The 26,792-nt window shown below is 54.5% G+C and overlaps 1 protein-coding gene across 1 annotated transcript in view; it reads right to left on the bottom strand.

Moving 5' to 3' along the window:
• PGBD5 (piggyBac transposable element derived 5) overlaps positions 1–26,792 on the bottom strand; it is an 82,757-nt gene that overhangs the window by 10,317 nt on the left and 45,648 nt on the right. Inside the window, exons 2-4 of the mRNA XM_045537032.1 lie at positions 15,138–15,565; positions 9,575–9,709; positions 499–679 (exon numbers count right to left, since the gene is read on the bottom strand). Of these exons, the coding sequence (XP_045392988.1) occupies positions 499–679; positions 9,575–9,709; positions 15,138–15,565 (744 nt within the window). The remainder of the gene's footprint in view (positions 1–498; positions 680–9,574; positions 9,710–15,137; positions 15,566–26,792) is intronic.

Here is a 26,792-nt window from a genome sequence, read left to right as displayed (position 1 = left end):
TCACCAGTTCTGCCAGAGCCACGGAGGGCCTGCCCAGTCTCTTTGCAGTGAATGAACCAAGCATCTTAGAACGCAGGGACCCAAGACCTTCTGAAGCCGCTGTGTCACTCCCTGTCTTCACACAGTTCTCGTATGTCCACTGGGAGGGGGACACACTACAGGCGGTAGGTGAGTTCAGGAGACCTTCCTAGAGCCCTGCTAGGAGCCGTGCCCGGGAAACACAGGCTTGGCCACAGCTTTACGACAAAGGACACAAAGAAAGAAGTGCCCTGAAGACTGGGCCTCGTGCCAACACATCCTCCAGGCTGGGAACCCACGACTCTCACACCTTGACATTTCTAGTGCCGGAGGGTCCAGGCACGCAGGGTGGCACGTGCATCTGTTCCCTCGAGGAAGGGCCACCCGGCCCCGCCACACCTGCACCCCACCCAGACCTCTCCCACCACATCCCCAGGGGAGGCGGGGGCCCTGTTCCCACTGGCCCCGCACTCAACACACCTTGCTTCTCAAACTCTTCAAACAGGGTCAGGCTGGTGATGCTGGGCCCCGTGAAGATGATGTAGTTCTTGCCCGCCGCGTTCCGGCACAAGCTCCGGGCCACCATGCTGTGCAGCTGCGGCTTATTCTTCAGCGCATCCAGGCCGTCCGGGCCCCCGCCTTCCTTCAGGTGGACATAAATCTGCAACACACACACACAGGTCAGGAGCCCAAGAGTCTGGGAAGCACAGGGCTGTCTCAGGCAAGGGCTCGTGGAAAAGCCACCCCCCATCGTCCCCTCGGCTCACAGAGGCCTCAGGTCACCCCTAAGCCCACCCTGCAGCGCAGGTGGCTGGTGACTCAGCCCCAGAGGCTTCTGTCTGGACAGCCCACGGCAGAGAAGGAAGAGGACAAGCGGTTACAAGGACCCAGCAGGCCAGGTTGAGGGCGATGCAGACCCATCCTCTAGTTCTGCCACATGACAGCGACTTGAATTTGCCATAAATGAAATTACAGCCTAGCTCACCTGTTAGGAACACACTTGTCTGTGCACCTTCCATTTGAACACAGCGTTTTAATTCGCAAAGTGTGTTCACGGTGACTGTTTTGTTTGTTCTGTACGGTGACTCCACAAGGCAGGGTAGCAGAGAAGACAGGATTGAGGGTTAAAGATCCATGTGAGGGCTCAGGGCCAGCGAAGGGGACGTATTTGACTTAGTAAGAAATTGGGTCTTTTTGTGGACTTACGTAAAGTAAGCAATTGCTAAACCGTGTCCCATGCTGCCCCCATGAACATCAGAGGGGCAGACACGGGAAAGGGAATGGATTCGAGAAGCTCCGGTACTCCCGAAGGCTGATGGAGCCGTGAGGAATTAACCACGTGGGTATTAACTGGCACCTCCTTTAGGGAGAACAGCTGTTCTCATGGAATGTTCTGGGTGCCTTTGGGGGCAGCAGTCCACAAGCTAATAGTGCTCATCTGTGCCTGTCCCTGTGTTGGAGGAGCACACCGACCCTTGCAGGGTGTCACGGTGAGACAAAACTGTCCCGGAGGCTCAGACCGGCTACGTGAAAGGCTGCTCCGTGCAAAGCGCCAGCTACGCCTCCGCTGAGAAACACGGAGGTGGCCGCGTGGAGGACCCAGTTCACCCACTTGCACCTGTCCCTGGTCAAACGACTCTGGGGGATCGCTCGCAAAACACGGGCGACTGATGCTGTTAAGGCAGAGGAGGGCAGGCAAGCAACGGTCTCCTTCCACAGCAGCCCCCGTGGGAGGGCAGACCCTGTCCCTACACGCGCCTGGGTGTCCTCGGGGAGAAGCGACTCTCGGCCAGGCCACGGCTTGGTGGCACTGCACGTTTCTGGAGGCACCTCGGCAGATCCCAGTGGTTTATCTGGGTCTCTGTGCCTTTTCCAAACATTACCTCACTTCCCAGAAGGAATCTCTTGACGGAGATCAAAACACTGAGATTAGGAAGGCAACTGCCTCTGCCACACGACCCTCCCGTCTTCAAAGTCAGCAACGGAGACTCTTCCTGAACCCCTCCCGAGCGTGCCATCTCTTTCTGCCAGGAAGAGCCCAGTTCTTTCTAAGGGCTTACCTGGTTAGGTCGGCCCACACAGGGTGATTTCCCTGTAGCTGATTTAGGACCTAACACACTTGCAAACTCAGAGCCGGTTCACAGCAGCACCTGCGTCAGTGCTCACCAGCGGGCAGGAGTCCCGTGGGCATCTCCGAGTTCTGTCTCCCACGTGCTGGGCGTACTGCTGCTACACCGGGCACTTCTATGCACCTGAAAACCCCAGACCCACAGGTGACAGACGGAGTGCCCTCCCCTCTCACTAAAACCAGCTGTGTGGAGGCGACATCAGTGGTATTCCCTGGGAAACAGACTGATTTCAACGAACTTCCACGTAGACCAACAGTGAACACCACCTTCCCTGCCCAGACACCCGAGTTAGTGGGGATTTGGGGAAATGAGCACTGAGTTAATTTCATATAAACATGTATAATCTTTCCATAGGAAAATTTTCACATATGAATCAAAAACCTTAAAGTACGGTCATTGTGGAAAACAGTACAGAAGTTCCTCAAAAAATTAAAAATAGAAAAACCACATGATCCAGCAACCCCCCTTCTGGGAGATGAAATTGGTATGTGGAAGAGATGTCTGCACTCCCATGTTTACCGACACATTGCTCACGACAGCCACGACACGGAGTCCACCCGAGTGTCCACCAGTGAACCAACGGATAAAGAACCGTGGTGTATGTATGTACAATGGGATACAAGTCATTGACAAAGAAGGAAATCTTGCCATTTGCAACAACGCAGATGAACCTGGAGGACATTGAGCTCAGTGAAATAAGCCAGGCACAGAAAGGTAAATATTGTAATAACCCACTTCCATGTAGAATCTAAAAACCTGAACTCATAGAAGTAGAGAATGGCATGGTGTTTACCAGGGGCGAGGGGGGTGGAGGTGGGCTGGGAAAGATGTTGGTCAAAGGACACAAAGGTTCAGTTAGACAGGAGGGGTAAGTCCAAGAGATCTACTGTACAACATGATGACTTTGGTCAGTAACAATGTATTCTTGGAAGTTGCCAAAAGAGTAGATTTTAAGTGTTCTCATCACAAAAAATAAGTATGTGATATAACACATGTTAATTAGCTTAATTTAGCCATTTCACAATGTATACATATTTCAAAATGTCATGTTGTACATAACACATATAATTTTTATTTGTCAATTAAAAAATAAGTTTAAAAAATCTTAAAGATATTCAAGCTAGTTTACTTCTAAGTTCTACTTTTAGGAATTCAATCCAAAACAACGATCAGAGATGTGCCAGAGGATTTATATATATAACACCATGTCCATCCTACAGATTTTTATTATTGCAAAAAAAATTAGGAGTAACCTAATGAAGAGGAGACTGGTTAAAATTATATATACAGGTATAATGGAATCTGGTATACTTTTAAAAAATCATCCTGTAGAAAAAATATTTAATAACATAGAAAACATTCACAGTATATCCTTGGAAGTGAAGTGGCCAGATTATAAAATGGTTCAAATGTTATGTGTCTGTGTTTGTAGATGTATGGTGACTATATCTCGAGTGGCTACTTCTGCACAATAAGGTGTTTATTGGAATTATAGATATTCTGGGCTTTTTATGTTTTTGATGCTAAACATAGAATACAATTTAATCAGAAGAGACACCAAATATAATTACAAAAGAACTTCCCTATCAGGATGACCCCAGTAAAGGCATTGTTGGAACTTGCTGTACTTGCAGGATCTAGGTGAGACGTCGTTAATGTGCCCTGTGCATAGCACATGGCTGGAGACAATGACTCTCGGGGGCAGCCTCTCCTCCCCTGAGATGAACACATTTTCCCTGACGCCAGTGACGGCAGCTGAGGGCTCATGACCCTGGGGCATTCAGGCAGTCCTGTTGCGGGACCGCCTTCGAGTTACTCAGCCTCCTGCGTCCACACTGGCACGTCTGAACAAACACCGGCATTTTTCCAGACTCCAGCCAGTCTCTTCCCATGGAGCCGACTCAGCTGGGAGGTCACAGAAGGGAACAGTCACTGAGCCAGAGGCCTCCCTGCTCTTATTAGGGAACCTGGAAGAAAGCTGTGGCCAAAAAGTGGCACTGGTGAGAGTCCAAAGAGAGTCCCAAATTTGTGGTATACGTTAGTATAAAATAATGAGGTTTTTTAAAGTGAATATAAAATAGAACCTACATTTAAAATAAGTAACAAAAAACGGTAACCTTGAAAGTCCCAGCTGAGGAGCACGGTTAGAAAGCACTGTTAGTAGGAGTCCAAATCTGGCCAAGAAGGCTCAGCCCAACAGGTGCCGCATGGTCTGATGGTCACCCGGGTCCAGCACCCACGGCTCTTGGTTTGCTTTGAGTAACTTCAGCTGGTCTAGACGGCAATTTGTTTCCCTTAGGTAGGTGAGTGACCTCCAATGGAGTCTCACCCAACCAGGCACATTGCTACGACTGCTAAAGACAGACCAAGGGCTGCATCCAGTTTTGAGGCTAACCCCAAGAAGCCTGTCGGCAATCTGGGAAAAGGCAGCGTCGCTGGAAACCCACACGCACATTCAGACGCTGTGCTGGGTGAGTTCTATGAGAGCTCCCCAAAAACAATGCAGGAGGGAAACACCATTCGCCTGGATGTGTCATTGCTCGCCAGCCTGCTAGTCTGCTTTTTAAAAAGTTAGGTCTCTCCCTAGACACCTTTTCAGAGAGAACCATCATACTAAATAGTTCTACCAACACGCACAGACATAGCTGATCGCCCATCACTGGGCAGAACGGAGTTGGTACAGATACTTTCACCATGTGGGCTGCAGGCTCGTTTGACAAGTGTCTCATGGCAGGAGAATGTAGCTTTCGGTTGCCAAGTTTTCACTTTTCCTAAGGAAGCTTTTCTTGCTCCTGTGATTTCTTAATTTCTAAATACATAGATTTAGGAAAGTAGGGATGAAAGTTTACTGATATATGGTATTAAACTTTGCCCCGGGATGTTATTACTAATGTTGCATATTTTACACTGACATTACAACACAAAGAGTCTTAGGAAATACAGATTATAGTAGTTATACCCCGGGGGACACACACAACACACGGCATTTGTCTTAGCCCTGCTCCTGAAATGCCCCAAGACCCTGAGGGGCGGGACCCAGTTCATCTTTTCCCCCAACTTCTCAAGAAGACACTAGGGCCAGCGGCAGTAACTGAGGGACTCAGACGTCATCAAGACACATCGATGGATACTTCCACGAAGCTGTCACTAGAGTGCAGGTGGCCGGCCTCCTGACTCTAAAGAACTGGAGAAAACCCTGCTCAGCTGTACTGGTCTTGACCAGTGGCCCTACTTCTCTTCCAGCAAAGAGAATCCGGGGGAAACCCTGTTGGTACAGAGCACATCTGGGGACACGGACAGCACATATTAGGGACTGGGGGTCCTTTGCTTGGGACCTTCGTTGCTAGCTGTGCAAGGGGCCGTGGGGAAACAGCACGAGAGTGTGTGATCGGCATGCACTGAAAGGATGCAGAACGAGATCACGGAGACATGTGTGGCTGTCACCTGGGACAACTGTGTGGCACAGCCACGAAATTCAAATGATATTCACTCACCACGAGAGGAGCTGGAGACAGTGGGGTGAGTGTGGGAGCGGGTGGGCACGGCTCTGTCATTTACTGGCTTGTGGGACGTGGAGCACGTCATTTATTGCTCTGAGCCTTGGTTTCCTCGTCTGCAAGGACAGGAATATCGTACGGACCTCACAAGGCCACTGCCTTTAAGTGGAAGTTGTGCACATAGAAGCGATTTTTAATATAGCAGAGTTCTGCAGCTACGCTGCCCAGTGTGATCACCTCTAGACACATGTGACTGCTTTAATCTACATTTAAATAAACTAAAATGAAAAATTCAGTTCCTCAGTCACATCGGTCACTGCAAGTAGTCAACGGTCACATGAGGCTGGCGGCTGCTGTCGTGGAGAGTGCAGATTTGAAACACTTCCATCATCACAGAGAGTCCCACTGGACGGTGCTGCAGATGCCAGCCTCCCTCCCCAGCCGGGGTTTCCAGCAAAGTCTCTAAGCTGCCACCGCATTGACACCTTCGTCTCTCATGGCCCGTTTTCTCTCTCGCTGCCTCTCACCCTGACCATGACTGGGGAGAACCATGCGCTGAGTTCTTCTCGGCCCCCCTCCTCCCTAGCTGCACCGTCCACGCTACTCACCCCTGCGGGGCCTGGCTCCCCACTCGTCCCAGAGCTCAGTGCCTGGGGAGGCTCTTCCAAAGTGACAGGGTGGAGGAGGGCCAGGTGCCAGCACACCCGGGCTCTTCGTTTGCACTCATGTCAGTGCAGTTACAGAGTCTAAGTTCCCGGGGACAGGCCCAGGGTTTAGTCTGACCCAGGCAGGCCCTGTCGCCCTTATCTGGGCATTAATAATTTATTACCATCTTTGAACCCCTATTTAGTAAGGAGGCCTGGGAAGATCAATCCCCTTCGAAAGACCAGGGAAGAGGGTAATTCTCAGCTACTTGCTCAAGGACACACAGAGAGGTTCCCAGTGTTGTCCTGTAACCCAGCCAATTCCACCCGGGAACATCCCCACACCTGACGGGAACAGACAGGGTTTCACACCAGCATCCTCTGCGCTGCACCATGAGACAAACGGACAGGTGTCCTGCCCTGCCCGGCGTCCGAATGCACAAGGACAGTTCACGCTACCCAATCAGTTCTGCTCTGACCCTCACTTTTCGAGCTGATCCAGTTAGTTTTATGTCAGGAGCAAATGATCTCCTTCACTTCATATATAAAAAAGATTAAAAGTCAAATAAGGGGGGAAAAGCCCTGTTGTGCAACTTCACTAAATTCCCTCCACATAGTAAGTGCGAGGCTGTCCGGACAGTATCCACCCGCAACCGTCGCGTTACGTCAGCAGTGGCTGGACGCTTCCGGACAGCCCTGTGTGTCTCAGAGGAAGGGAAATCAGAGACAGCTGATGCTAGAACACTGTCCTACCAGTGAGAAAGCGATGTTTGGCTTTTGGTCTAAATTGGGAAAAGCTTCCTCCTTAGGGAGACAACACAGGTGAGCGGTCGGGGGCGTCAGGGCGGGAAAGACTGGTTTAACCCCAGGGCTGCTGCTCTACACACGTCACCTTGGCAAGGGAGTCAACCTCTCCGTGCCTCGGTTTCCTCACTGGGAAACAGGGGCAGTGACATCACCTACCTCAGAAGGCCATTGTGCATGTGCGTGTGGTGCTTAAGCCCAGTGCCTGGCGCACAGCAGAGCCCGTGAACCCTCCTCTCCTGAACGCTGGATGCCGCCACGATCCACAGACCAGGCTGCAGAGAGGAAAGGGGCTTCCGGATCGGCTAGTTTGGCCACACGGGGCACACAGACCCCTCAGAGTGTCCCTCACGGGCCGCCCAGGATGCCCGCAGCGGGCAGCAAGCAGGCTCCTTGGCTGAGTTTCCATCTCAAGATCTCCCTGCCGAAGCCCACGTGCTCCGCGGCATGCCAGTTCCAACAGCGAGCCCACACCCCTCCTGCGTCGCGCAGGCGTGCCACTCAGAATCGCTCTGCCCTCCAGGAAACAACGGCCACCAACCCTCAGAAGACAGGGCAGCTCCGGGTGCCTTCCCGGTGCCTGCTTCTCTGCCAGCCGCTTCTCGGTGCCGCCGGCCGACAGCCCTCGCTGGAAACCACAGGGCTCGCGTTACAGAGGCAGGCGCCGAGCCCAGCACAGTTGGACGGGAGACACCTGCTCCTTTAGACCATTCTTCTCCCCCCTGAGAATCTCAGGGTTCCATTCATCACCGAAGGTCGACAGACGCTCACTAACCTGCTGGCCGATTTTCCCCACTGGGTTCTCGATCTTCTTGACGCTGCAGAGCCTGAGCTGCAGCCTCTCCAGAGATGGTCCCTGTTCAGCCCCCAGGAAGGTCACGAGGCTTCCAGGACGAGCAACCCTGACATCTTGGACTAAGGAATGGCAGCCGCCCAATTACATGACTTTCCCCCAACACCGGAAGCTTCATCCTCTGTCTTGAACTCCTGGGTTCAAGTGGTCCTCGGTCTCAGCCTCCTGAGTAGCTGGGACTATAGGCGTGGGTCACTGCGCCCGGCCACTATACTGGAGTTCTGAACACCATCATCGTCATTATCTCTGTCCAGCTGTCACTTTGCAGCCTCCTCACCCAGATGCCTTTGTGGGACGAATTCACCCCGTCTGAGCAGCAGGTAAGACGAACGGGCTATTCTGAGCTCCTGCTCAACTTTCCTGCTGACCTCTTCTGGGACCACCGACCAATTTGCAGTTTCTTTTTCTCACTTACCCCTTGATCTAGAATCTTCCACGTGGAGCTAATCTCACTCTGGCCCTACTTCACAGGAACACAGTCGGGCCAAAGGTTTAGAGTCCTGGCAGGATGAAGCCACAAAGCTGACGCAAGACCTTGGTCCCTCCTGGCCCACCCCTTCCTGGTCTGCAATGGAGAGTAGCTGGGAGAAGCTTTCGGCCAGCTGTGTAGACCATAACCGTAGGCCCCTGGGTCGGTTATGGCACACACCGAACCACCACGCAATCTTTAACCTTTCACTAAACTCTTGGGATTTCAGAACTCAGGTGATGCTGCCTGGGCGTCTTCTCACGGCCAAGGCAGCGAAACCGGAGGATAACCATGCACGTGACCCTTCAACCTTCACGCACCCTGCATCTCGAGGCCAAGGCAAAACATACGGGCAATCTGCACGCTGGGGCAGGGGGCAGCCGCCGTCGCCAACGAGCAGCACAGTGGCCGGGAACACAGCCGGCAGCAGCTGCGCTGCTCCAGTGCAAAGTCCTTCAGAAGAGCTCAACGTATCTGAGAAACTACAGTCGTGAAAACATCCTTGTGTATGCAACCCCAGTGTAACACTTACAAAGAGCCACGGACTCTTGCAATAGCAGGGACCTCTCTGGGTACCTAATCCCATCCCCTCAGTTCCCAGAGAAGGACACCAAGATCTGGAGAGATGGTGGGGACAGCCAAGTCCATGGGAAGCAGTGGCAGGTGCTCCGGGGAAGGTGCCTTCACAGCTGGCTGTCAGTGGCTGGGAAGAAGGCATCCTGCACGCTGGAAGGCAGGCAGACTCCTCGCAGGGGCAGGGTGTGGGGAGGGACTGCCTGGCCACAAGTCTCAAAGCCACAAGTCCACAGTCTTGAGGGACAGCCTCCAGGGAGATTGGAGTCACCCCTTATGACTATAGGTTTGGGTGACGCCTCTGGCCGACGCTGCTAGGGCCTGAGGCTTGCGTCATTTACCCAGATGGGCCAGAGAGTGAAGGCACATGCAGGGGACACAGCCGATCATGGCAGTGGCCTTGCCAGGACTGGCTACCCTGCTGCCTCGGGGCTGGGGGAGGGGACAGCCCAGTCCCAACCCCCGCTGGCGCATCTGGGTGGACTTTGACACACACCAAAAAGGCCAAGTGACCGAGTTCTTGGTCACCGAATGAGCCCAAGGTCCCCTGCCTGCCTTCCCTGACCCTCCCCGGGCCCTGGGCTCACCTGGATGATGAAGCCAGTGGAAGAGCATTGTCTGACCCAGAGGCTGAATTTCCGCTTTTTCCTCTTCCGCAGCTCCCGCTCCGTGCACGTGGCAATGAACACGGGGTCCTCGTCGATCAGGGGTTCATGTAGCACCTACCGGGAGGGAAAGGCAGAGGCTCGAACGAAAGGCAGAATGAGCTCCGATCCAGTCTCTGCCTTTGAGCAGCTGTGTGACTTCAATTAAGTTACTGTACCTCTCTGATCCTGGCTCTCCTTGCCTATGAAAGGGTAGTATCAATACCTACACTGATGTTTTAGGGAGGATTCAGTAAGAAACTGTATGCAAAGTACTTGGCACAGGGCCTGGCATATGGCAGATATTGTCAATGGAAATTATTATTATTGTTGTTGTTGTTACTGGCCTAAGGTTCCTACTCCGACTCTCACTTGGTAGCGGGACCTCCGGCAGGGGTCCTCTGGCAGGACACATCCAGGGGTGGGCACCTGCTTCGTTTCAAGGAAGCGCTTTCCACTGCTGGGCAGCTCCAGCTGCTAGAAAGTTCTTCCCCGCACTGATTCAAATTTACCTGAATCTCACTGAAGCCTACTGATCTGGCTTCTGCCCTGAGAGAAACAACGAAACATACTTTCTAAAAGATTTTCGAGACAGCTCTCACGTCAGCCCACAGCCTCCCTCTTCCAGGCTGAGCATCCTCCTTCCAGAAACCACCTGTCAGATGACCCAGTTCCCGTGGCCTCGCCGGGACACACGGCTCCGGCTCCCCCCTGGGTGTCCTGTCCTTTCTGACCAGATTCCCGGGGCAGGTTTCAAATTTATCTGTTTCAAATTCTTCACAACATGGCTCATGACTTTTTCGATGGCAAGACAACAGAGTAAAAAGAAATGGCTTAATACAAATAGGCTCCGAGGGGCGTCAAAGTTTTATTTCTTCATGCTAAAGCTTTTTTGTGATATTTTCTGGTAAGTTTTAGGAATGTGCTACAATCCCCTCCCTAATCCTATTTCAAGCTTAATTATGAATTAGAGCACATGTCTGTAGTTAACTGAGATAAGGAGTTTAGGAAATGACGTGATTCCAAGAGCTCTACATGATGCGCTGGGTCAGGGGTCAGCAAGCCGCGGCCGAGTCTGGCCACCACCTGTCTCGTAAGCAAAGTTTTACTGGACACGGCCTTGTGCCTTCGTTTACATGTTATCTACGGCTGCTTTGGGGCTACAATGACAGAAGTGACAAGATGCAGCAGAGGTCATGCGGCCCATACAAAGTCTAAAATACTACCTGGCCATTTACAGAAAACGTGTGAGCAAACTAATCACCTGCGGATCTTGCTAAAATGCGGATTCTGATTGAGCAGGTCTGGGGCAGCACCCGAGACCGTGAGTGTCTGGCAAGCTCCCAGGTGAGGCCAGGACATGGCCTCCCGAGGGCAGGGCAGACGGTGACACTGACAGCTTGCGAGGTGGACAGTACCCTCCACTCTTCTGTCCATAATCCTTCAAGTTCCATTTTAAAAAATAACACCATATGGTTCGGTCTTAGTTGTGCAACTTGCCCCCTTCAGTTTTACCGCTGGAAGCATGGGGACATCACGCCTGGCCTCCCGCCTCGTGCTCAGGAAGGGAGGGCTGGGGGCTGGCCTGGCTGCAGCACCTCCCGGGCCTCATGCCCTGCGTTTGGCACTCGCTGGCTCTTGGTGGCTCATAACACATTCGAAGCCCCATTTGGAACCAAAGCCCCACGCGCGGAGAGGGGTGGGAGCGGATGGGGAAGGGAAAGTGAGGCATAAAGAGATCCTTCCTGCCTGCCCCTTCCCTCCCACTACCCCTGCCAAAGACGTGCATCCTACTCTTCCTCCCCTGCGGCCACGGTAAACGCAACTGCCTTCTTCCGTCCTCCTCTTCAGAAACAGCGCACACCTCGGCTCTGTTTGCGCCAAACACATCATCAGGTACAAACTGATACTTAATCACATGTCTCATCAAAGCAAGAAGGCCAGCAAGGGTTTCCAGCCCTCAGTGACGTGTTTTCCCTCTTCTGTCATTATCAGATGAACGGTGAAGGGGTTGTCACTAAACGCAGCCCATGGCCTGCTCCCCAAACTCCGGACGCTGCGTGCCACAGAAGCCACTCCGTCTCCCCAAGGCTGTGGGCTGACCAGCATTTCTGTTACCTGGCGGGGTGTCCCCAGTGCTCTTCTGTGTGACGAGCTATCTGGGGTATGGCAGGTGGTATGTACGATGGGGAAAGACAAAACATCATTTATTTGCATAATCCCTCCCCAAAATATTTCTCTAATAAATTTGGCTCTACTTTTTTTTTTTTTTTTGAGACAGAGTCTCATCCTGTTGCCCGGGCTAGAGTGCTGTGGCATCACCCTAGCTCACAGCAACCTCAAACTCCTGGGCTCAAGCAATCCTCCTGTCTCAGCCTCCTGAGTAGCTGGGACTACAGGCATGCGCCACCATGCCCGGCTAATTTTTCTATATATATTTTTAGTTGTCCAGATAATTTCTTTCTATTTTTTAGTAGAGACAGGATCTCGCTCTTGCTCAGGCTGGTCTCGAACTCCTGAGCTCAAATGATCCTCCCACCTCGGCCTCCCAGAGTGCTGGGATTACAGGCGTGAGCCACCGTGCCCGGCCAGGCTCTACTTTTGAGGAAATGTAGTGCCTTCCCATTGTGTATTTGTGTAAACACACACACACACACACACACACACACACACACACACACACACACGGGGCTCTGGTTACTGTCAGATCCTGGGAGTCCTCTGAAGACTTTGGAAAACTGAACTGATACCAAAAGGCTGCGTTTGACAGGATACAGGGCAGAGGGTGTGGGTGCGCGGTGGGGCACAGAGGGGTGGGGCACAGAGGGGTGGGGTGCAGAGAGGCAGCGTAAGAGGATGGGGCGCAGAGCAGTCCATGGGAGTCCAAGCAAGCCCACCTGCACACATCAAGGATCAAGACAAGAACCCTCTTCCTTCTCTAAGGGGCAGGCGTGTCTCTGAGAAGAGCAAAGATGCCACAGCCAGGCGGTTGTGGCCGATGCTGGCAGCCGAGGGAAGGCTCGTCCCTCAGCGGACGGGCAGGCCCTGCTCCGGGAGGACGGGGCGCTGGTGCCTTGCAGGAAGCCCCAGGACCACGAAGCCCCAGTCACCTTAAATACCAACCGCACGCTGCCGTTATGGTTCCTTCTCCTTCGGTTTCCCCGGCTCCCTACCCACTGCCACCAGCTGGGACCATGGGCCTCCTGCCCCAGGCTGTGAGACGGGAGCGCTGGGGTGCACCGGGTGTTTTCTGCTTATCCCCTGGGGCCACTTCTCACCACCCCGCTCCTGTGCCCTGGCCTGGAGGCCAAGTGTCACGACCTGCCCGGCCAGCTCCTTTGCCTCTAGCTGCTGGCTTGGGGGCCAATGAGAGGCAGCAGCAAAAGGCCACAGAGTGAGAGTGGGGTGAGGGCACCTATTCCTGCTCCCTGCCCGCTGGTCCCAGGCCTCCCCCCAGGACACAGCCTTCTAGACGGCTCCCTGCCTCCCCCTGGCCCACGGGGGCCGCGGGCTTCCCGCTGCAGCTGGCCTGGGGGCTGCACCGCCCTCCTGGTCTGCCTTAACCCGACCGCACCCGGCAGTGGTCCCTGCGCTCAGTCTTCACCTGCACTTCCAGAGCACGGCGCTAGTTTCTCGCTCGGATCTTTACGAACACAGAGGAGCACTGAGTAAAAAACGGTAGCAAAAAGAAAACATAACTTTGCAAATATAAAGGAAAAATAAAAGTTAAATACAAAGAAGGAGAAACAAAAAAGTAAAGGAGTGGGAGGGTAGAAAAATCCCCAAATGTGACCTGAGAGTCCGTCCCTACACTGAGCCACGTCTCAGACCACTCTTCTCCAAGCCCCGACCCCGTGTTCCAGGACACACAAACAGCACGGGCTCGGCACATACAGGAGACATGCGACAGACATGAGCACAATGCGGGTGAGGCCTGCCTCGGCTTGGAGCTGGAAGGGGCTTCAGCAGCCCGATCTCGAGGCTGTTGAATGGCAACCATCCAAGTAGCTGGTTGTTTGATTCTTGAGAGACACTGAGGCACAGCGAGCCTAGAGTCTTCTGCGGCAGCTCTTCAAACATGTGACCCCAAGGATGGTCAGAATGTGGTTTTTTCCCTTGTGTCCAGCCAACATGCCTCTGATTTGGATCATTTTCAACCAAGCATTCAGTGAAACAAAAAATAATGTGCCCAGGCTTGTCCTTGGTACCACAGGGCCTGTTACAAGGCAGGGCTCCTGGCCCCAATAGGCTCTGCCTCTTGTCAGGAAGGCGAGCGACACCCGGCTAGAGGAGACACGAGGGTGTGTGGCTGCCCTGTGTGAACAGTGGGGGATTCAAAGCACAGGGGAATGCGGGCCTCACACTGGGCCCCAGGGCCCGGGTAAACCTGCACAGCAGAGAGAAGAGGAAAAGCATCCTAGGCCAGAAAGCGTGCTGCAGACACCTGGAAGTCATAACGAGCCCGGCAGGTGCACGGAACAGCAGGGAGAACTATTCAGACCTGGTTTCAAGGCTCCCACAGACCTGAGACAGGCGATCTCTGCCTCCACAAAAACCCTGCGGTTTGCAGCCATGTGGGGAAGAGGCACCATCTAGACTTGGGGACAGGACGCAGGAGGGAACCTCGGAAAGAACTGCAGTTGTACTTAGAAGGTGCTTACAGGAAAAGCACAAGATGAAGAGATGGAATGATGGGTCTTTACACAAATAAAAGCAACGTTAGCATCTCTGTCCACATAGAACAGTCAAGGGAAACTGGGCTAAAGTGGCTAAGATCTTCCTGGTTTTGGTTAGAGAAATCTCTAGAAAGTAGCCAGCTCCTCAGTTTGCTAGACCAGCAGAGCAATTCTGAGGAGGGTTCTGGAATTCTGTCTCACCACGGTGTGACTGCAGGTGGTGCAGCTGCTGCAGGCACCGGCCGGAGGGAGCTGAGAACAGCCAGGGACGCTGGGGAAGATGTTAGGGACCCTGACCGTGAAGTTTGGGGTCTTCCAAACCCTCCTGCAAAGGCTCCGCCCCCGGGTGGCCAGGGGCACATGAGTAACCCCCGATAGATCCAATCACCTGAGAACGTTTAAATCCCAGCTCACCCCCCACCCCCACCTCCCAGGAGGCTTCTCGCCCGTATTCGCCAGCAACAGGTGAGAACGTACTCAGAAAACACAGTAAGAAACTGAACACCAGCCTGAGCAAAACCTAATTTGGAAAGAAAGTGTAACTAAAGGAGAGGAAGGATGGGGAGAGGAGGAGGGAAACTGTATCTCAGAGCAACGGGACTGAATTCTGACTTGTCTGTGGGATGGAGCTTTTGCTACCGTTACCCTCCAATGTAATTCGGATTTTATGGGTTCACAGAATGGAAGAATAGTGCAGGTGACCACAAAGTCACTTCAGAGGACAGGCAGGGCAGGAAAGGACGCCCCAGCATCCTGCCACCAGCCACGGTGACCCACGGGAGTGAGCCCCAGGGCACCCTGCTGAGCCCCGACCCTGCAGCTGGCCTCACCTGGGTTTGCGAAGGCCTGAAGGAGGAGTCGAAGCTGTGCTGCAGGGCGTCGAGGAAGGGCTGGACCTTGTAGAGCCCGTGCGTGGACTGGCTGGAGCGGAAGGCCACGACGTGGAAGTACTTGAGGATCTTCTCGAAGCGGGCCTGGCTCATGACGAGCGCCAGGCTCTGGTTGCTGTAGAAGCCGCTGCTCCAGATGCTGAGCACGGACTCGCAGTGGGAGATGCTGGTGGAGATCATGTAGCCCAGGAAGGCCTTCATCTCTGCCAGCGTCACCTCCGCCCAGGCCCCGTCGCTCCCAAACCGCTCCTGGAACTTCTTGGCGTACATGTTTGTCTGCACCACCATGTTCTTGAGGACGTTGTCGGGGACAAAGAGCTGGAAGAAGTCCACGGCGCTGGCGCTGGGGGGCATCTTTCGGGTCGGACCTGGAACCCAAAGACAGGCAGAGCTCTTCGGACAACGACCACCACCTCCCGAATCCACAGGGGAACAGCCGCATTTCGCCACTCCCGGCCCTTGCCCGGGGCTCCCGCTGCATCCAGCGCCACGGCCTCCCCTCCACCCTTCAAGGCACTGCAGCCGCTTGCTGCCACGGGTCCCCTGGGCTTCTGCAGCCGGCTCTGCCCTCTCCCGGTGCGGGAGCGCGTCCCCTCCCAAACACAAAGGGCACCAACGCCCCGACACCCGCGTGCAAGGCGCAGCCTGGGTCTCCACGCCAGGTCAGAGGGCAACGCTCGGTGGGTCCTCATGGAATGCAGGAACAGCACATCCCTGGGGAGTCCCTGCTCCCGAGAGCCGGTGTGGCACGGTCTGTCCCTCTGGGTGTCTCACGCACACAGGGCACAAGCAAAGACACAGCTAGAAATGCAATGTGCACACACAAATGTGTATTTTTAGAAATATATAACCTATGTAAATACGTATCAATGTATAATGTTAAAAATAAAATATACGTGTCTAGACACATAAATTAGGAGCACCGCCTGCCAGGCTGGGGCACATCTCCGTCCAGGGGGGAAGAAAGCGTGTCTACAGCTACCTGTATATGCACACGTACATACATGCACACATGTACACACTACATATGTAAAAATAAACATAGATATTACACGTAAGTACATAAACATATAAACAAATACATGAATATATATAAATACTGTGTTTTGAACGGAAGGTTCCAGCACGCCACCCCCGGCAGAGGCCCTGCCCAGTCACCCCCTGCTGCACCTGTGTCCCCCACACGGGCAGGGCGCACGTCCTCACGAGTCAGCACACTCGGTAAATACCGATCGGGAGAGAAAAGGACACATGGGGGGGGAGGAGATGCCAAGACACATGGAAATTTTACATGGGGTTTAGCTATGGCTTCCTGGCTTTCATTTTCTTGTAAGTTCACTGTAAATAAAGTGCTTTCACCACTTGGAGCCTGAAAACTCCACGCAGGATAGAGAGAGATTTTTATTAAGCATTCCCTATGTGGTAACTTTAAACTCATTAGCCAATAAATCTGAAGGGCTTGTTGAGATCATTTCACCAATGGGATAAAACCTCGCCATTTATAACTAATGCAGCCCTGTGGGAAAAAACATACACACACATTCACACACTACATGATGATGTTTCAGTCAACAATGGACCACATGTACGACGGTGGTCTCATAAGATCGTAACACGGTATCTTTACGGTGCACTTTCCATGTCTAGATACACAAGCACCACCTATTGCAACTGCCGTGGTATTCGGCACAGTGACACGCTGTGCAGGTTTGCAGCCTGGGCACAACTGCCCAGCCCATGTAGCCTAGGAGTGCCGCAGGCCACGCCATCTAGGCTTGTCTGAGTGCACTCTCTGATGTTCACACAGAGACGAAAGTTCCAAACAACGAATTTCTCAGATCATATCCCAGTCATTAAGTGATGCATGACAGGACTGTGTGTGCATTAATATATTTTAAAGAGCTGAGGCCTGCAATCCCACGCAGTAACTTAAGGCAGGCTGACAGTACGTACAGATTTATAGGAGATGAGATTTGCTTCCGCTGCCTCCATATAGCAATTTCTGGTAAAAGCTGTACACGTTCTTCACATTGAATTACCACTCCCCCATCCTTCTTTTACTACTGTCTTAAGACAGTTTCTGAAAAACAAATTTTCTACAGCAAAACTAAGACAGATAATGTACACAAGACAGCCCAAGTTTTAGAGTCAGACTGATGGATTCGGAGAGCTGACACCCTAAATTTATTTCTAGCTAACTGCACAACCTTAGATAAATTTCTTCATCTCTCCTAGCTCTAGTGTTCTTGCAAAATAGGCACAGAAACACCTACTCTGACAGGTTGTCACGCAAAGTAAATAAAGGAAGTAACACAAGTAATACACCCGGCATGGCGTCCGGCCCTCAGGGAGGTTCCTACGGCTCAGTAACTTCCACCAACATATTATCAACAGAGATCCGCTGACAGGCAGGCCCAGGGCTCTCCAAGCCACACTCAAATTGTTCCCGTTTTGTACAAGAAACAGAAGCCTGGAAAGCAAAGTGATCACCACATTCACTTTCACTAACCACTTTTTGGGCACCAAACTGGTCTTGGAGGAGCAAGTGGCCCCGGCTGGCATGACAACGAGGCCAGGACGACCGAGGGGCCCCGAGTGCGCAGGAGGAGCTTGAAGCTCTTACTGAGAATGGTTTCATTTCAGCAAGGCCTTGCAGCCTTCGGTGGGCGGAGCCACACACGGTTCAGGGACGGTGCTCAGACGAAGACCAGCGTTGTGATGGCCTCATCGTGCTGACTAAGCAGAATGGAAGTTTCTCTTCCTAGAGTTATGGTTAAAGTAATTTTGCCTCCCAGGCCATTTCGAAATAAATCCCCACAGCAAAGCCTAGCCGGCCTGGCAACTGCTTCATGCAGAAACCGGGGAGTAGCCGGCTGCCCCGCATCTGTTTGATCCTGATTGACAAGCGTCCCCCACGGCCTCATTTAGTGGCTGTGTTTTTACAGGCCACTCACTGTGAAGGGAGGGAAGGCAGGCAGGGCTGTTGGAAAGACTCAATCCCTACTGACAAGTGACTACTGTGTCCATGTACTAACGTGGCAGGACCCCCAGCCAGGGCGTTGGATCCGTCTATGGGGAGCTTTCCCTGACGTTTCTCACGGAATCCTCACAGCATCCCCCTGAGGCCTCGCCCCATTCGGCAGGTGAGCAAACAGGAGCTCAGAGGCAGAAGGACGCAGCCCGAGGTCATCTGCTCTGAATGGCTTACCACTGGGGCGACCTTTGCCCCTTGGCCCAGGGCCAATCCTAGTGCACCTGCTGCGTCAGTAGTAGCATCCCCTCCTGTGCCATCTGGACCACAGGGACGTGGCTCTCCTGCACACAGTGCACGTACACACACACACACACACACACACACACACACACACACACACACACACACACGGCTGCAGTCACATGGTGGTCTTCCCCCTCCTCCCCCCAGCTCTGCGACGCTCAGGTGTCACGTGGGTAAAGCCGGATGACAGTGCCCAGCCAGCATAACCCTGAAGGGGAAGGGAGCCATGTGGCAAAACACAAACACCCCAAAGGCAGACGGAACTGGGGGCAGGGAGGTGGGGGGACCTGGAGGAGGTGCCGCGGGGTAAGTCCCGGAGCCTGGGCTGCGGTGGCGGGTTCCACGTGCTGACGGTGCGATGCCGGCAAAATGCACACCATCCTCCCCTTCCCTCCCCACCAGGCCACCGCCACCCACCTGGTCCCTCAGACCCAGGGCAGCAGTCACTGGCTCAGGGATGCCCAGTCCCCCAAAGGGACTCCCCTTTCTCCCCACCCCCAAGAGAGGAAACCGGCCCCTCTCCTCAGCGACGACCAGAAAGGCAGACGCTCCGTTTAGATAGGGGATGGCAACACAGGGGCAGTGAGGGAAGCCACGTATCCAGTGGACGTCTGAGCCCCATACTGACCCTGAAAACAGAAGAGATTGAGACGAGACACATTCTCTCCCCAGGAGTTGGCCATGTGGTGAGAGGAGCAGGCAGCAGGTAAGCACTCAGACTTGGAGGAGAGCTATGCCCACAAGAGGGAACCGTGTCCAGACCTCAGGGGATGCAGGATCTGGGAGGCTCCCTGGAGGGGCCGTCTGAGATGGGCCTGGGCAAATGTCATCAGCCCTGTTGGGGAGTTACAGGGTATTTCAGACAGTGAGAACATCTTGTGCAAAGGCCCTGTGGCCAGAGAGAACACCTGAGGTTAGTGCAACTGTGCAAAGGTCGGGGGAGAGGAGAGAAGAAGGATGTGGGGAGGGAAGAGAGAGGCAGAGGGGCTGGAGGCATCAGTGGGGCTTGGGGTCTGGACACTGTCACAAGGCTTGGGCTTGTCCAAGGTCATGAGGAGCCAGTGAAGGACCCTGAGCAGAGCTACCACACTCGTGCTACTTCAGCAGAGCTGCTCGGCCGCACATGGAGTCCGGGAAGGATCTGGTGGCTGTCCCTCAACTCAGGTGAGACCTGGCAGGAACCTGACTAAGGGGGTGACCACAGCAACGTCCTCTGGGGTCTCCTGCCCCTCCATGCACTGTGCTGGGCTTCCCTGTAGGAGGGCGTGGCAGGTAGGACAAGGTGGGCCAGTCACCTCATCCACAGTGGCCTCATCCATCAGTCTCACTTCCATTGTACCAGGAAAGGAAAAAGGTTGATACCTACACTAAACATGTCTAGAGTGGAACTCCAGGCTCCCCACTGTCCCCAGTTTGTGCTCCCCCCTCCATTGGTCCTCCCCGTGGGCCACCTGTGAATTGTTCTTCTTCCCCCGACCCACACCCAGCCCATCCGTGTGCCCTGCCACCTCCCCCTCAAAATCAGGCCACCACCCACCCTCTGGCCTGGATGACAAACAGCCTCCCCCAAGGGTGTCCCCACTGACCAGCCCCCAACAAACAATTCACAGCAGCAAGGACAACAGTCCTGTTTAAAACACCGCCACGACTCCCACGGCACTTAAAGCAAAGGCCACAGTCCCTAGGACGTGCGCAGGTGCTGTGTGGCCTGCCCTGCCCCCACCCCCAGACCCACCCTGGGCCACTCTCCCTCCAGCTTGTGCAGGGGAGCTATGTCAGGCTGGGCTGTGGCGGGCTCCTTCTGGAAGGAAGGAAGCCCCCCAGGGGGCTCCGGCTTCATTGAGCATCGCCCCCTCAAGGCTCTCCGGACCAGCGGTCCACCTGGCAGACCCCCAGGCCGGCTCTCTCCACCTCGGCCCCACCTGGTGTCCTCCTTGCTCGGATCCCAGTTCGTGGTTGTTTTATCAGCTATTCACGCTGGTTTCTGGTCTGTCTCTGCTGCCGCCCTCTGACCCCAACTGAAGTGGGGTCAAGGCTGCTGTGTTGTCTGTGCCCTCTCAGCCTCAGCCCGGCCTGCTCAGCGCTTACACCTGTTGACTGACGGATGCAGAATGAGGCAGGGGAGGAGGGGCATCTTTTCTGAGTCCAGTGGGAGGGTCAGGCCTCTGTGGCAACAGTCCCTGTGTCAATGCCTGGGGACAGGGTAGGTCAGCCGGGAACGCCCGTGCACAGGGCTGAGTGGGTGGCTGGGAAACGCAGTGGAGACAGGGCCCACAAGGGTCCACTCTGCTAGCCTGGCCGCATGGTCCCCACCGTCACCTCGTCAAGAAGGAAAGGGTGGCTTTGTGTGCTTTCTAACTGTGACTTTTTAGAGACTCAGGCACTTCTGTTAGGGGGAGGAGAATGGCATTCTGCATACACTAGTACTTTTTGGTACAAGTTGTCAGCAGTTTTGTGATACAGATGAGGATCAATCAATTAATATTTTATTTTATTTTTTAGAGACAGAGTCTCGTTCTGTTGCCCAGGCTGGAGTGCAGTGGCACGATCATAGCTCACTGTAGCCTTGAACTCCTGGGCTCAAGCGATCCTCCTGCAGCACATGCCATCACGCCTGACTAATACTTGTTCCTTTTTTTAAAGATGGGGTCTTGCTATGTTGCCCAGGCTGGTCTTGAACTCCCGGCACCTCAAGCGATCTTCCCGCCTCAGCTTCCCAAAGTGCTGGGATTACTGGCGAGAGCCAATGCGCCTGGCCAATATTTTAAATGAAAGGTTTAAAAGAATGGAATCATTTATATCTCCAGGCTAAATCAAACAAGTACAAAAATATAACCAAAATATCCTGCATCACCACAAAAATATTCCTCTCTTTTGAGAAGTTGAAAATTACATTCTGTAAAAGGGTAATTACAGAAAATATCCAATCCCATTGTTCTCAGTGCCAGCTGCAGCTGGTCCTTGTCTTCGGCTAAACTCATCACCATTTCTCTGGCATCCTTTTTCCTTCCCTCATGTGGCTGATGTGCAGGACGAGCCTGTCATCTATCTGGTAGACACCTGGGGTCCAGGTCCCACTGCCTGGTCCAGCCACTTGGCCAGGAAGTGTTGCGAAGATGCCTTCCTTGTTTAACCTCTTTGTTTACAACTAAGCGACCAGCAACTAACTCGATTCTCAGCTGGACCAGGGCTGTTCCCACAGGGGTAGGAGCCCTCGGTGTGGGTCCTGGCTGCCCTCTGACACCCCTGGGGCTGGGCAGCCCCTCCTCTGGGCAGCCAGGCGAGAGCTCTCACACCCCCCACTGGGCAGCTGCAAAGCTGAAAGCCTCCCCCTTTCTGCACTGCTTACCCATGTACCAAACATACGTCCAAGTTAACGTGAAGCCCCTAAATGGTATCTTCCAACAGGCCACACGAAGCTACTGACCGTTCTCTAGAGTCCTTACGAAACACGCAGGCACCGTGCCAGAAAAACCCAAGTACAGCTTCAGTTACATAAACGTATTAGCTGCAGGGCTGATTATTATAAAAAGACGTAAACTGTGTGTGTGTGTGTGTGTGTGTGCGCGCGCGCGCGCGCGGGCACATGTGCAAAGTACTCCTCATGCAAAGGCAGCATGGTGGTTGGCAAAGAGGTTGGCAATAAAAAGGAAACGATTTTAGAACAGGCATCTGAACTGAAGCCGCTCACAGGAAATATGGACTATAGAAGAGTTACATGTCGTCTCTACAAACTAGAAAGAAGCCAATCAATTGGCTGATACAGACATTAAATCCACAACCTTGACCAGAGGTCATGTGACAAAGAGCTGATGTACAGAGAAGGGCGACATGCCCCCGAAGCCCACGGTATCAGACACTGAAAGACGGCTCACCCTCAAAACCACGCACTGCACACGGCACAGATACGCAGTATCGGAGAGAGATGTTCTCACCCAAAACGTAAGATTTCACTTCCGTGTGACGGTCCAGTGCCTGCCTCCCACCGATGACCTGCTTGGAAATCTCTCCCCGAGTGCTCTGCTGGGCAGAGGTGGCCCTGACCGTCCCTGAGGGCACCGAGTTAGGGGTGGAGTAGCTGAAACGTAGCAGCTGGCAGAGTGCCCTCGAGGTGAGGACTGTGCCGCCCCACGCCTGCCCCGCCCCACGCCTGCCCTGCCACACGCCTGCCCCGAGGGCCCTGCAATCAAAGCCCCACCACCTGCACCGGCTCATGCTGGGGGCACCACCTCTGTCTGGAGTAGCAGCACCCGACATTCTACGTCGTGTGGGCAAATGATCCTCTGGACCTTGCCAGTGGACAGAGAAGGGGTCATGCATGTGTGCACAGACTGCACAGAACATTTTACCCTCCAACCACATCTGGGTTTCCATGTAAACAGCAGCACAGAAAGGGCTGTACACATGGTGCCTCACCCGGGGATGTCTACACAGCAAATCCTCAAACGTCAGTTAAATGAATGAAAGGCACAGCCCCACTGTGACTCGATTCCCTCAGCAGCAACAGCCGAAAAGGCCAGGTGACAGGGCCACTGCGTGACAGTTTGTGAGTCCTGCTACGCCTCAGTGTGCCACGGCTGTCTTCAGTCCCTGCTGCCCACGAGGAAGTTCATCCATCTCCTCCTGACCAAGCTCACCCACTCCGCCTGTGCCCGAGGCCATGGACTGGAACCTTGGCCAGGCCCATCCGCTGGGGCACTGCCACCCAGACCGCAGTCCGGAGCCACCACACAGTGCGAGAGAGACATGAAGACGGAGCTGGGGTCACCTGCAGCTGGGGACGGCGGCATCCGGGCTCTGCTCCTGGTTCTTTCACTGCTTGGACCTCTGAGAAGCTGCATGTTCTCTGGGTCTGTTTTTTCACTGGTCACTCACCTACCTGCCTCGTCTTATTTATCTCCCAAGACTAACTACGTAAGACGATGGTGTGAGCACTTTGAGGACAGTAAACTGTCACACAAAAGGCTCACATCACTATCCTGAAACAGCTGCTGTCCAGCAAAGCTGAGCACTGGACGAGGCTCCGGGCCCACGGTTCACGAGGGAGTTACTCAGCCTCTCTGAGCCTCGGTCACCTGCTGGTGCAGTGAGGATGGCAACGGTGTCACCTTCACGGGGCAGGTGTGGGAATCTGCGAGCTGTCTTGCACGGAGCCTGATTTCCGGTAACACCCAGTCCACGGCCTCTGCGCACCCGCGGCAGCGCCTGCTGATCCCTGCTCACAGCTCCGGCCCTGCCTCCGGGAGCCGGCTGGCACACGGCTGTCGTGACACAGCAGTTGAGTTGCCACAGCTCATGATTCGTCTGGGGCCCGACCGACGGGGGTGGCGTGCAGAGAGGCCCCACCGCACACGCACCCGCCGGTTCGGATGGGTCCCCAGGCGGTTCACTGACTTCCTCCGTGACTTCGGAGCTTCTCCTTCCCCCTTGTTGCTCCAGCTACACCCTCTGTGGCTCCTCAACCACAGTCGAATCCGGTCAGCCTCAGTTTCCCACCCACCCGGACGCTGTGTCTTCCTCAGGCCTCCCCAGGCCTCCCTCCTCTTGTTCACGGACCTCAGCTGGGGTCACTGACGTCCCCACCTTGCCACACCATGTACCACGGCACACGCCCCCACCCTGAGGACCACCCCACTCCTCCCCACAGAAAAGGCAACAGAGAAACGGACCGTGTCGCCAGCCACGCGGGAGAGTCTGAGCAGTGAGGACGTGCAGTCGTGTAGGTTTAAGAACATTCCAGGTGTGGGGGAGGAGAAACACCGCGGCCTATCTCGTGGGGGGTCTTTGTCTCAGTCGCTGCAGCGAGCACTCAAGGGCGAGCCCAGACCGCCGGGCGGCCACACTGCAGGTGCGCCAAGGGCAGGGGACTTGCTCAAGGTCACGCACGCTGGGAAGTGAAGGAGCCGGCTGTGTCCTCCCCGTGCCACCCGCATATCGCACACCAGGGACAGACTCCCCAGACGGCCGGTCTTTCCAGCTTTGCGGTTGCTTCTGAGCCAGGCGCACTCTGAAGCCCTGAGCCCGCAGACGGGGCTGCGAGAAGGCAGAGGACGGAGAACAGGCTCTGGGGAGACGCTGACTACTTAAATATACATGAGCTGGGAATTTTTTTTCATGACTGAACTGATTCTTAGAAAGAAATGTGAGCTGCTCAAGGGAGACGGCTCCTCCCTGGAAAGCAACCGGGAAGGGCGTGGGGCCCCGCAGGGCGGACCGGGGAGTCTGGCTGCCATACCGCAAACACCAAACCTTGGGTAATTTTTTAGAGGAAGTCAGCAGGGATTCAGGCATTTATGGTGAATCCCCAGGCAGAAGTTAAAAGAGTGTGTGCGAGGTCCACAGGGGCAGGGATTTGTGTCCGTCTTGTTCCCAAGGCACCTAACAGGCTCCTCGCTGGTCCCCGCAGCACACAGCAGGCCAAACGCACAGAGGTGCTCCCTGGAGAACCACGAGGGAGGAAGGAAAAAGACGAAGCGACAGAGCCCACAGCGCCTGGGCCAGGTCTGGGGCGAGGGGCCCTTCTGAGCAGCCCGGGGCAGGGGCAGGACGCACAGAGGAGGTGTGGGGCACATGTGTGTGTGCACGAGCCCAGGCGTCACGACCCCCGAGACCCTGGATTTATACCTTTATGCACAAATGAGCTTAAACATATAGTCCAGGGATGCCCAGAATGGGTGAGACATAAAAAATGTGCTACCATTTTTGTAACCCTTTTTTGTTTCAAAAGTCTTAGCACCTGAAAAATACTATTGGGAGCCCAAAGAAGCAAACCGCAAGGAAGTGACAACGGCCCATTTTTACCCCTGGAAGCCCCTGGCCACAGGCCAGGGAGACGGAGAGAGTCTCTGGAGAAGCCAGAAGGCCCTGCAGGGCCCCAGAGGAGAGGGTCTGGCCCTCTGCAACCCAGTGAAAAGGTAAAGAATCCACCACAAGGTGCACCCAGATGGGCGTGGAAGGAAAGACCCGAAAACTGCTGCTCAAGCAGCAGCTCACACCTGTAATCCCAGCACTCTGGGAGGCTGAGGTGGGAGGATCACTAGAGGCCAGGAGTTTGAGACCAGCCTGAGCAACACAGCAAGACCCTGCCTCTACAAAAAATTTAAAAATGGAAAAAATTAGCCGGGCATGGTGGTGAGCGTCTATAGTCCCAGCTACCTGAGAGGCTGAGGCAGGAGGATCGCCTGACCCAGGAGTTCAAGGTTGCAGTGAGCTATCATCATGCCAGCCTGGGTGACAGAGCAAGAATATCTCAGGGAAAAAAAAAGAAAAGGAAAAAAAAGCAGCAGCCCTTTGGCAGCAATACCAAGGTTATACGCTGACATGATGGTTGTTAAGACAACGGTGAAAACGACATCAGTGAAATCCATGCCCACGAGACGGCACAGGGGGGGACGGCGTGTTCTCCGCTTGCCCCTCCACGCCCTGGGCCTGGGCAGCTGGCTCTGCCTGACAGTGCGACCCTCAAACACACACTCCGCCGTTGTCACCCCTTTCACAGACACGCCCGTCGTGGGCCAGTCACACAGCCCAGCCTCGCTGCCCCAGGCCTGGCTGTCTCCACATCGCACCCTCGGTGCTTCCTGAGTGTGTGTGTGTGCTGGGGCGGGGAAGGGGGGCAGGGAAGGTGGGGAGGGAGTCACACGATGGCCAGGGGCAGAGACAGTAGGGAGGGCCGTGGGCATGGTCTCTGGCGGGGTCCTCATCCACATTTCCAAACCCTGGAGTGCCGACGGCATCCCACGGACGGACGGTGCTGGCCCTGTCTCGGCACAGCTAGTCCAAGAAAAAATGAAGGCGGGGGGGGGGGGGGCTGCCTTCTTCCAGGACACTAATCATATCCCTGTAATTCCCGGCTTACCGCCCACCCCCAGTGGGCAAGAGAAAGCAGGATGAGAGAAAAGCAAGAGATAAGAAAAAGGTAGCTGGGAGGGAGACACAGAAGCCAGGATGAGGAAGGAAACACAGCGCCTCAGCGGGCTCTGCCCGGGGGCAGGTAGCGGCCACAGCACAGGCCTGGCCCCATCTTCCCAGGAGGGCTGGAGGGCTGGCGGGATGACGGAGAAAGGAGACCAGAGGGCCAAGGGCGGGGACGGAGCTGGCAGGGGGCAGGAGAGACGGTTTGTGTTCACATGAAGCCTCTGCCAAGATGGGGCAGGAACCTCCAGGCAGCACCAGCCCTCACTCCCCAGAGGCGGCGAGGCCCGGGGAGGCCGGTGCTGCAGGGACTCTACCTCCCGGTCCCCTGTCAAGGTCACACTTCCAGAGCCCAGCTCCAGAGGTGTTGCCAAGGGAAACACTCTATTTATTTATCAATAAAT

This window comes from Lemur catta, chromosome 25 (genome assembly GCF_020740605.2).
Source record: "Lemur catta isolate mLemCat1 chromosome 25, mLemCat1.pri, whole genome shotgun sequence".
NCBI classification, from domain to species: domain Eukaryota; kingdom Metazoa; phylum Chordata; class Mammalia; order Primates; family Lemuridae; genus Lemur; species Lemur catta.
This window is presented reverse-complemented; position numbering and strand designations above follow the sequence as displayed.